This window comes from Camelina sativa, chromosome 18, assembly GCF_000633955.1.
Source record: "Camelina sativa cultivar DH55 chromosome 18, Cs, whole genome shotgun sequence".
Taxonomy (NCBI): Eukaryota; Viridiplantae; Streptophyta; class Magnoliopsida; order Brassicales; family Brassicaceae; genus Camelina; species Camelina sativa.
In genome coordinates, this window is record NC_025702.1 from 3,578,493 (window position 1) to 3,590,405 (window position 11,913).

The 11,913-nt window shown below is 37.7% G+C and overlaps 1 protein-coding gene across 1 annotated transcript; it reads right to left on the minus strand.

Moving 5' to 3' along the window:
- LOC104760442 lies at positions 310–10,034 on the minus strand. Its single transcript, XM_010483368.1, has 3 exons — positions 9,916–10,034; positions 1,171–1,720; positions 310–1,051 (listed from the first exon to the last, which is right to left on the minus strand). Exons 2-3 carry the CDS (start codon positions 1,680–1,682, stop codon positions 517–519), a joined length of 1,047 nt encoding a protein of 348 aa, XP_010481670.1. The 5' UTR covers positions 1,683–1,720; positions 9,916–10,034; the 3' UTR covers positions 310–516.

The following is an 11,913-nucleotide window of genomic DNA, read 5'->3' on the forward strand; positions in this document are numbered from 1 at the left end:
CGAATACCCAGCCCTAATAAGATCCACTCTGGAAATTTTTCGTATCAGGGAAAAGCAGAGGAGAATCAGACCACAGGACTGGCAGAGTAAAACAGGACAGCTCTTCTTTTTTTTTTGTTCTATATGGAAGTAAATAACAATTATACATAGTTGTAATGTACACCAACCAAATAGTGTGAACTGCTTTAAGGTTGTGAATACACTTTGTACATTTGACTACCACAACTTAATAAAAGTGACCATCTATGACAGAAGATAATTAAGAAAGCAAGCAAAATTAGTAGCAAGCCTTAACACCTAACAAGAAAGGATCCAGGAAAAAGAAATGTGTTCATACTTCATAAAAGACATACAAGGCTACCAAGGTGTCTTTGGACAAAGAGAATCAAGTAAAAGCAACACACTTATTCTGAAGGTAATAAACACACACACATGTGTATATCAAACAACATACAAACCAACAACAAACATACAAATTCCTACTTAGATAATGTCTCCAATAAGTATTTCAACCGATTAAGGAGATGGTGTTTCGGTGCGAGGAGGTGGTGGTCTTCGTTTGAAGCTGGAAGGGGTTGGTCTGGTAAAAGAAGGAGGTGGTGGTGGGGTTGGTCTAGTGAAAGGAGGTGGTGGGCTTGGTCTAGTGAAAGGAGGTGGTGGGGTTGGTCTAGTGAAAGGAGGTGGTGGTGGTTTAAAGTTAGAAGGGCTTGGTCTGGTGCCAGGAGGTGGTGGTGGTTCGGTGTTGGAAGGGGTTGGTGTAGTTGTGCCATGAGATGGGTTGTTCTGATCATTCTTGTTGTTGTTTTGGAACCAGAAAGCAACAGCTGTCGGGAAACCAAACAGCCACTTCTTATTATTGAAAAAATCCGCATTGTCGAAAAACAGAGGGGATATGATGTAGCGACAAAGAAAAGCTACAACAAAGGCCAAAATGAACACGTCTGTCATCGTTAGTTTATTTTCCAGGGGCTTGACCTTTCCTCCTGGCATTTTGTTTAAGTAAGCAATAACAGCATTAACGATCTGGGAATGAAGAGGCGCTGGAACTTTGCTGCAACACAGAGTCGAAAACAAAAACAAAAAATAAAGAAGATCGCCATAGTTGTATTCAAACTAATCTATAATTACACCGTAATTAATCGTTACTAAGGATCATTAAGAAATCATTACCCGCCAATGTAAGAGAGCAAGCCTTTTCTCTTTGCGATTGACTCCACAGAGGCTTTCCATTTCAAGATATTCTCTGGTTCATTGATTTCATATTTATCTTTCAATCGTTCGAAACTTTTGCCGAACTCTCCCTGGAAGTGTTTCACGTCGCTGTGGCTCACCTTATAGTAGACTGGGACAACCTTAAGTTTACCGTCTCTCGCTAGCTCGTCTATAATGGAAAGCTCTTCCATGCACCATTTAGAGTCTGAGTACCTCTTAGAGAAGATCACAATAGCGATTTTTGACTTTTTGATCTCCGTGAAGAGTTCTTCTAAATTCTCCCCTACTGGTAAGCGGGTATCTGTGAACCAGTTAATCTTTCGAGATCCTAAGATCATCACGAGCATTCTTAGAAAGAAGTTGCGAGCGTCCTCTCCACGGAAACTGATGAAAACCTGAGGACGAGGAATAAGGCGGCGGCGTGGGCGGGGTTTGGGATTGGATCCACCTTGAGGGGAGGCATCGGCCATTGTTGTTGGTTAATTAGCATTGACAATACTCCACTTGTCTAACATACACATAAAAATACAATTTTATTTTATCTTCAACGTTAGTAACAATGATTATAAAAGCAATATCACAACAAAAACATAATGGGAAACGTGGTAAACAATTCCTCAATTGCATGAGGATGATATCAACATTATCAGTAAACAAAGAAGTAGCAACGCAAAAATAGTTTTTCCCAAACAATCTAAAACAAGGACAGTTGAAAACTACAAGTCAGCCACATTCAAATATGCATTTCTGGATCGTATGGTGGTGACACGGACTTTTTCAAACTCATTACTGATGCTGTCTCCCAGAAGGTTTGGAAGGATTTGTCTAAAATTATTTACTATTTCGTAGATTACTTACTTGGAATATATGGAAATAGCAAAATAGAAAGAAGTTTAAATCAGCACTGAGTCTCTGAATTATATAACAAATGCAAGACCACAAAGACACACTTTGTGTCGACAATAACACCCCTTGTAAGTCGTTTTAGGGTCTCTAGGTTCATGCCTCATGTCACATGTGAAACTCTCAAGTTAAAAAAAAAAACAAAAAACAACAAATGAATAAGCAGAGAGTTAAAATGGAAAAAGAAGATTAGTTATGTTAAATTTTGGGTTTATCTTCGGCTTCCAACTAAAACCAATTGACAATTAGTGGATTGATCCTAATCTATTATATATTAATGATTGTCCCCATCTCAAGATCGAATTCCATCTAGAACCAGTAATAAATCCCTTTTTGGGCTCATTTACTTGGGTTAACAAGAGACATGTCCGTATCCATTTTTCTATCTCCATTAGAACTTGAATTTTGGGCTCTGATACCATGTTAATTTGGGTTTATATTGGGCTTCCAACTAATAACTAACTCGCAGTTAGTGAATTGACCCTAACCCTTATATATTAATGATAGTGTTTTCAAACTTTTGATATGGGACTTGGATTGTATCCCAACAAATTAGTGCTATGGAGTAAAATATTTAAAATTACCATAAAGTTTATATTTCATCAATTGCTTCTGAGAGAAGTTATGTGCTATGTGGTGACTTTAGTCAATTATATGTGAATATATTATTCAAGGTTATAGTTGTAATTTTGTTTTATAATTAATTGCAAATTGAGTCTTTTGTTACACTATTTGGTACCGTAATCTATATTAGTATTTTTTTTTGGTAGTGCACAAGGAGACAATATCTCTCTATATTATTGAACTAAAGAAAAAATTACAACAAAGTATGCCTTGGAAGCGCAGTTCCGCGGACATCCTCCCCAAATATCTCTGATACAACATTTGGAACAGAATCAAGTAATTCAAATCCTAATGGTAAAGTAAACGCATAGTTAGCTAACCCATCTGCTAGACGATTAGCCTCCCGATACACATGTGAAATCCGGACTGACCAGTCCCTTGATAAATAGCCATGGCACAAGCGTACCAGGAAAGACAAAGGATGAGAATCACTAACCCCTGTCAATAGAAACCCGACAACTAGCTCCGAGTCCACCTCTAACTCTAGTCTCCGAACATTCTTCCCCCAAGCTATGTATAAACCGTAATAGACTCCCCACAATTCTGCTAAAGGGGCTGAACATATCCCGATATTCAAAACAAATCCGCCACACCAACACCCAGTAGAGTCGCGTAACACACCACCCGCTGTAGCCAATCCCGGGTTACCACGGGACGCCCCATCCGTGTTAAGCTTCATCCAGTCCTGTGCAGAGGGTTTCCAAGCTATCATTCGTTCGACCCACGTTGGCTTTCCAACTCCATTTCTGGCCAACATATGCGCTTTCTGAACTTCCTGCGCTAATCCTCTTACAAATTGAAGTTTATCCCGACAGCGACTGACCTCTCAAAACACAGACCCGCACCTCCATTTCCAAATCCACCACAAAACCATTGCAAACAGCGTGGACCAAGAACTCTCTACTGAACCAACATCAGATCCCAGATTTGCATATAACCATTCAAGAATCGATCCAGAAAAGAATTCCAGCCGTATGCGACTTGGTAGAACACGCCCCCAGAGACCAACAACCGAAGGGCAATCTCTCAACACATGCATTATGGTTTCTTCTCCCCCATTACATATCTGACAAACATTCGTGGAACTCAGGTGACGGCGGTACCTCTATGCATTAGTCATGATAGCTTGGTGATATGTCTATATTTTTTTTCTCCTCAGCATATATTTATCATGCATTTAGCTAGGATAACTGATTGTTTTACATCATTTTCTAAGTCTTTTCTATACACTTTGCATGTCTAGGTAGTTCTTGCATCATCCTTGCATACATTGTGCATTTCGGAGTATTTCAGGTATTGAGGAGACATTGGAAGCGCGTTCGTCCGAGCCATGCTCCCCTGCGTCCGTCCGAGCCATGCTCACCAGCGTCCGATCGAGCCACTCTCACTAGCCACGCTCTCCAGAGGTCCGACCGAGCCACTCTCAGGTCACCAGTTGAGCTGCACCAATCGAGCCAATCTCACAACACTCCCAGAACCCTCTCAAGCCTATCTCACAACACTCTCGGCACCCTCTCTCGAGCCAATCTCACAACACTCCCGGAACCGTCTCTCGAGCCAGTCTCATCTGCTCGATCGAGCCACTCCGTTCGAGCCGTTCCACTCGAGTGGGATTTAGCTTTCTACGTCTTCACCAAAGTTGTAGAGAATTGAATCATATTTCCAATGCTGTTTATTTCAAGCCAATCGGAGGTGTGGTTCAAGAGTTATCATCGTTTTAGTAGATGTGTATACACCCAGCTCGAGCCACTTTCACCGACCACGCTCTAGCCGCTTTCACCGACCACGCTCAAGCCACTTTCACTCACACCATTCGAGCCACTTTCATATATCAATCGAGGACTGGACGCACATCGACTCGTTTGCACATGTCAGGAAGACGTTCCGTCTTACACGCTTCAGGAGATTCCCAAAACCGATTCCCTACCTTGTCGTTTTAAGTTCTAGGGTTTTCCATGTTGTACTACTATAAATACTTTTTGTGAAGCCTTGGCTGGACATCTTATCTTTTATCTCGTTCTTTTCTTGAAGGTTTACCCAAGCCACCAAAAACGTTCTTAGACTTTGTATTCCGACACCTTTGAGTTTATTCAGTTTTTGCACTTGATTTCTTCTGCAAAGTTGTTCTTCTCATTTCTATCTATCTTATTATGCTTGGTTCAATGTTTTCTGGATTTGTATCCTTGATGATGATTTTCGGATCTGAGTAGTGTGGTAGTTCTTGAGGATGTGATAGATTAGGTGGAGGATCTTAGGATGTAGAGTGTTTAAGCTTTGATTTGTATGATTCTCTTCTGGACTAGTGTTAGAAATGCTAGTTTCTCTCTGATCAATTAGAACTAGGTTCGAGACATTTCTACACCCAAAAGGTGTTTGATGAAATGTCTGACCAACTAGTGCCAGAGACTTACGTTCCTAGCCTAAGAGATTAGTTGTCTAGGATGTTTGTTGACATGAATGAACTTGTTTGTCATGCCTGCTCAACCATGTTTCTCTAGCGAGAGCTGGGTATGGAAGTGGTTGAGTCTGAGTAGCTTTTACCAAGAGATTGGATTAGCTAAGTTGTGATGTTCATTGTCTAGGGATAGATTGCTTGTGGCATGTTAAACACTTTGTAGACTAGGAGACTTCACCGACATAAATTACTCCCATCCTTAGGACCTCTTTCTTCCTGATATTTATTACATTCCTGAGACTGTTTCGTGTCTTGCCTTTTAGTTCATGCTTAGACTCGTTTTCTGTTTTCATTCATTTTCGCTTCCTCTCATACATTCACATTTCTAGTTTTAGAACACATTTCCGTTTTGCATTCTGATCATTCTAGGACTGTTAGACAAACACTCTTTTATATTGGCTTAACTTGTGATTCCTTGATTGNTTAGTCCTAGAACACATTACCGTTTTGCATTCTGATCATTCTAGGATTGTTAGACAAAAACACTCTCTTTGAATTGACTTGACTTGTGATATCTTGATTGCATCTTAATTGTTAGTGAAGTTTCCCAACTGGATTGACACCTTAAGTATTACAACTGCATAAGGTTAACTGAACCTGCTAGGATAGACACACAAAAATCCTAGTATCACTTGGTGAGGAACCAACCAAATAAAAACCTTGACTCTCTCTGGCACAATAACATGCCATACACGGTTATAAAACCCTGTCATATTCTGTTTAGGCAAAGGATCTGCAACCAACATAGAATATGCGGACTTAACTGTAAATTCCCCATCCGCTGTTTCACCCCAAGACAACCTGTCTCATGCCCCTGTTACAGTGTCGACCACCACTGCCGCTAACTCCAGTCTTGTGTGATGTAAAACATACGGCTGAATCATATCCTGATTCCACGCGGAGCCAAGACGCCACAAGTCCTTCACTCGCAACTCATTATATCCTGCTGGTAGACTTAAAATGCACGCTCTACCAAAGGTATATTTGAGACCCATTTGTTCGCCCAGAAATGAATGCTTGTCCCATTTCCAACTACCCATCTCAAACCCTGGGACACCACTTCCCGCAGCCCTACTTTCACACTTCTCCAGGTAGAGGATCCTGGTTTCTTTGCACTCATCAAACTCTGATCATAAATACCCGTGACCTTGTATTTACTGCGCAACACCATCACCCACAAACTAGTCCGATCATCAAGCAGGCGCCAATCGATTTTGGCCAACAAAGCTTTGTTCATGTCATGTGCCTTCTTAATCCCAAGACCACCATCACTCTTTGCCAAGCAAACCCTATCCCACGCAATCAAATGCTGCTTCCTCTGCTAAGCTGAACCACCCCATAGAAAGTTCCGCGACACTCGATCAAGATCCTCCAGCAATGATTTCTGCAGCAAAATAGTGCTTATTGTATGGACTGGAATTGACGAGAGCACTGATTTCGCCAAAGTCAGTCTCCCAACAAGACTTCAAACTCTCCCTTTATAACCAGCAAGTCTCGATGAAACTTTTTGCAACACCTCCCCAAATGTTTCCTTATTAATTATTTTTTGAAGAACCGGCATCCCTATATACTTCTCCAAGTCCATTGTTGACTTAATACCACTTTCATCACTGATTTGTTTCCCAAGATCATGCGATACATTACCTGAGAAGAAAATCTTGGATTTATCCAGACTCACCTTCTGTCCTGAAGCCCTGCAGAACCTTTCTAAAACACAACGAATGACTCGTATTTGGGATATTGATGCTTCTGCAAAGAGAATTAGATCATCAGCAAAGCAGATATGTGATAGTTTAGGACCATCCCGTGCCAACGTTATATGTTTCCAGTCCCCACTTCCTATAGAACTATCTATCATATGACACAGCCATTCAAGACACAATACAAAGAGGTATAGAGACAATGGGTCTCCTTGCCTTAGGCCTCGCGCTGGTGTAAACGCTGGTGTCAGCTCCCCATTCCACAAAAGTGTCATCGATGGATCCTTAACACACTGAAGAATCCAGGTAACCCACCGGTACTCGAACCCAGCATCATACAACGTATCCTCCAAGAAATCCCATCGGATCCGATCATAGACCTTCTCCAAATCCAGCTTAAGCAGCATCCATCCTTTACGACCTTTCTTTCTCTTCATCGAGTGAACTGCCTCCTGAACTATCACAATGTTATTTGTGCTCAACCTCCCCGGTATAAAACTGGACTGAGCTGGTCCTATAAGCTTACCAATCACATTCTTCAACCGTAGTACCAAGATCTTAGTGATTATCTTAAAAAGGACATTGCACAGGCTATAGGTATAAACTGATTTATCTTCTCGGGTTTAGCCACTTTTGCTATTAGAACGACAAGAGCATCATTCATCCCCAAAGGCAGCTTACCTGTGCTAAAGAACTCCAACACAAACCTGACAACTGAATCTCCTACCGTCTCCCAACACTTCTAGTAGAAAATTGGTTGGTACCCGTCAGGTCCTGGGGCCTTATAACCCCCCATTTTACGTACAGCCTCCTCTACCCCCGCAGAAACAAAAGGCGTATTCAAACTCTCTCTCTCCTCCCGTGTAAGAGCAACATATCCACCCCTGGCAATGCATCTACCACCTGCGGCACATCATCTAAGGAATAAAGCCTCTTGTAATAAGCCACAGCAAGGTCCTCGAGCTCTTTAGCATCAGAAATCCATATATTCTCATCATCTCGGAGCATCTCAATCCGATTTTGACGCCGACGGATAACTGTGGACATATGAAAATATTTCGTGTTCCGGTCACCAAAGGCGATCCATTTCTCCCTTGATTTTTGAAACCATAGTATCTTCTCTTGCTCTAAGACCACTTCAAACTCCTGAAGTAATTTCTCTTCTTCATGTAGCAGAGCATCCGACTGCGTTATGTCTAAAGCATCCTGAACAGCCTTATGTCTATATTAGTATTTTTGCAGCAGTTTTTGCTTAAAAATGTTTTTTGGAAAGTTTTTACATTGAATGCTATGTAATAATTATATTCATATCCAAACAAGTTTAGTTAACTTTCTCTACTATCTTTATAACCAAACACAATTAAAATATTTCAATTATTCATATATACAATGTTTTATAATTAATAAAGAGATTTAGAAGATTTATTCCAAATTAAAAAAAATATTCTCCTATCATCTCTTTTTGATTTAAAATTTAAATGTAGTGAATCATCATATAATACATAAAATTAATAAAAAATGTATATTTTCCTGCATATATTGTGATTTGAATTTTTTAAAACAAACATATAATACTCAATTAATATAAAATGTGTGTGTTCAACATACATATATAGTAAATTACAAAATTTTAAGAAGTTTATAATTTATAACTAATAAATCTAAACTTAATAAAAAGTTTAAAATTATAAATATTTAAACATATTAAATTTTCTAAATTACACAAACGAGTTATATTACATGACGGGTTATATGACATTACAAGATTGAATTAATAATACTAAGAGGGTGGTATTGGTTTGAGATTTATGAAGATTTTTGAAGAGTTCAACAAAATCATTAAAAGTGAATAAGTGAAAGATTGTTAGAGAGTTTTGTTGATTAGTTTTCTAAAATCTTGTAAAGTCCTCCAAACAATCCATGTATTTTTATGATATTTTTCCATGACTTTATTTTGTAAAGAAAGTGTCTAAAATCATGAACCAATAACATAATAATTGAACTCATTAACAATCCTAGATTCTTTTGTTTAAATTGAATAACACAAAACTTTTAATGACTTTATAAAAGTCTGAATCCAATAACCCAAATTTATTAAGATTTTAAATGACTTTTTACAAATCACAAACTAATAACATTAAACTTTAACAGAGTTTAACAAAATCTCGATCTAATAACAACAGATTTTACATAACATTTAAAAATTTTAAAACTCTATTCAAATCTCAAACCAATAACCCCCACATACGGGTTAAATGCTCATTTTAATGTTTTAACAACACCAATATAAAATATGTCGAATCAAACTGATTTAATTAAGATTGTAGTAAAGAAAAATTATTGTGCGGTATACCATGATTTTTATATTAAATCACTAAAATTAAGAAAAGAGTATATTAGCAAAATTAGTATTAAAATAGTACATTAAAAAAAAAACTTACTCCGCGGTATACTGTGGGTTATAGTCTAGTCTTGGAATATATATTCATCAAAAAGATAAATATATGTGTGTAATAGGAGAGACTCCATCATACAGTTCTCTTTTTGGTTATATACTTATATCTATATATGGTGATGGAGCAAATTTTCTCTATACACTTGAATCTGTTCAGCTCTGAATACAAACAACGCTGTAACATCGTAAACCCCAAGGAAAACATCGATGATGTTTTGGCTCTCAAATCATAATATATATTTACAAAATTTGATATCTTATATATATATAAAAGGTCAAAAGACAAGAAAAATGAAGCTAATTACATGTATATGAAAGTCGTCGGTCTTTTGAATTTCTAAACAAGGTATCTATAAGTATTGTTAAAACAATTGAAACTCAAAATAGTCAATATCTGAAAACCATACGATACGATGATATAGGTATAATCTGGCTATAAACGAGTTCTAGAGGGGCTCTGATTTAAGAGAAAATAAAAGCCTACGTACCAAGATAGAAATTAAAACATGATAATCAGGTTAGAAATATTCAGAAACGAAGATCAGTGGGTAAAGATATATACTCACCTAAAGTTTGAAGACGGTGAGAATTGATGATGATCTCTGAGGATACAAATTTTGGGTTTTCAAGAATGGGTTATGGGTGCTTTGACCATATATGATTTTTTTCTCTGTTCTGGAGAGGATGGCGGCTTAAGGATGTGATTATTTTATAAAGGAAACGACAACGTGATTAATGATTAGATTAAGTTTAATAACCTAAAACATCATTATCATTATACTCAAGTTTATTGGCTTTGGTTGGTGACTGATGTATGCGGAAACGAGTTGGCCTTTAATTATGGCCAAATTTCCCTTTGATTTCATCATTGTCCCTTCCTCATTTGAAGTTTACTTATGCTCTTATGTGGATCTTATCCGCGGGCTCTTAAGTAGTCTGGTTTTTTGAAGTGGCTTTAAATTTGTAGAAAATATGGACGTAGTAGTACTGAAAATACCTTGTCGTAAGGTACCACAACACAATAAGAATGATCATATATAGCAAAAGATGCATTAACAAGAAAGAATCAAGCAAATAAGCAAGAGACGCAGAAAACTGTGCTCAAATATGCGCTCACATTCACACCAATGGTATCATACATTCTGATACAGTAGGAAAACTTTTTAAAGCTGACTACAAAGGGAAACTGAAAGAAAAATGGACATTCCAAATGAAGAAGCAAAGACTTACAGGACTACCAAGATGTCTTTGAAGTTTGGACAGAGCGAGGTTCAAGTAGTTAACATTGCACAACACAATACTGAGTAGGACAGAGAGAGGTTCAAGTGTACTAATCAATACAAAACGCAATACTGAGTAGGATAGCAGCCATTGTTGGAAAGCCAAGCATCCATTTGCCACTTTTGAAAGGTTTTAAATCATTGAAAATCATGTATGAAAGAAAGCTAAGGAAAGACACTACAAGAAAGGCACCCAACCAAATTACTGTAAACATAGCCTTGACGTCTTTTGCTGGCACTTCGTTTAGACATACTTCAACGGCATGAACAATCTGGCCGACAAGAGGAGGGACAGTTCTGCTGCAACAACAAAAAGAGGACAAAAGAGAAGATAAGAAAATGTTTTAGCACATGTACTAGGAAAATATCTCCTTTTGTAAAATCACCATTGTTTACTACTACTAAGTTCATGTAATGAACAATATCAGATGTGATGAATTAATCAATTAATGCTCTTCTACTATTTTGAATTATTAACTGTAACGAACAAAGAAGATACACTTAATCAAACAGTAATAGCTATATATTAAAAAAAATAAGCAATTCAATCCCGGGAAACGAAACAAAAACCAGTACTTTTGCTGCATATATATGGAAACAAACAAACAGATTTTGCTCTTTTACTAGCTTTTCACCTAACTTAACACTTGCTAAAATAAAAACTATTCGTCACAGAAATCAGTTTTAGCAATACTTATTAATTAGACCCTAAACACCTACAAATAATTTTTTTTGATCAAGAAATCAATACACTAGTTATCTTATATGATGATTATATGATGCACTAGTTATCTTATTTATGTGTCTATATTATCGACAGCTAATAAAAACGCAAAGTTCACAAGTAACTCCCAAAAAGTTAAAAGCGAAGGTATATCGGTTATCTCTGGTTTACTTAGTTTGGTTTAATGAGATGTTTGTATATAAGGAGATGAGATTAATTCTCCTAAACTAAGCCTTGTAATTCACATTTATTTTCTGTTAAGAAAGTTAGTTAGAGCCTTGATTGCTCTCCTCTTCTTCTTCTCCGATGTACTTCTCCGGTGAATCAGAATCTTAATATGGTATCAGAGCATTGCTCTTGAGTCTTCCGCTTCATCTGTTATCATCGGAATCTTTGTGAGAAGTTGATTGAAAGAGATGAGCTGCTCGATTTCTTTTCTTCGGATTGTGAGAATCCTTATTGTTACGATCTTTGAGCTTATCGTCGGAGTTATTCTTTGTTTCTCTCTTCTTCTGTTTGCTTTATTTCTTTGATTGACCTTTCTCGTGTCGATTCTTTTC

Excerpts from the sequence above, each read along its gene's own strand:
- LOC104760442 (XM_010483368.1), bottom strand. The coding sequence starts at position 1,682 with ATGGCCGATGCCTCCCCTCAAGGTGGATCCAATCCCAAACCCCGCCCA. Across the intron at positions 1,052-1,170 it reads TTGCTCTCTTACATTGGCGG|CAAAGTTCCAGCGCCTCTTC; the intron begins GTAATGATTTCT and ends TCTGTGTTGCAG.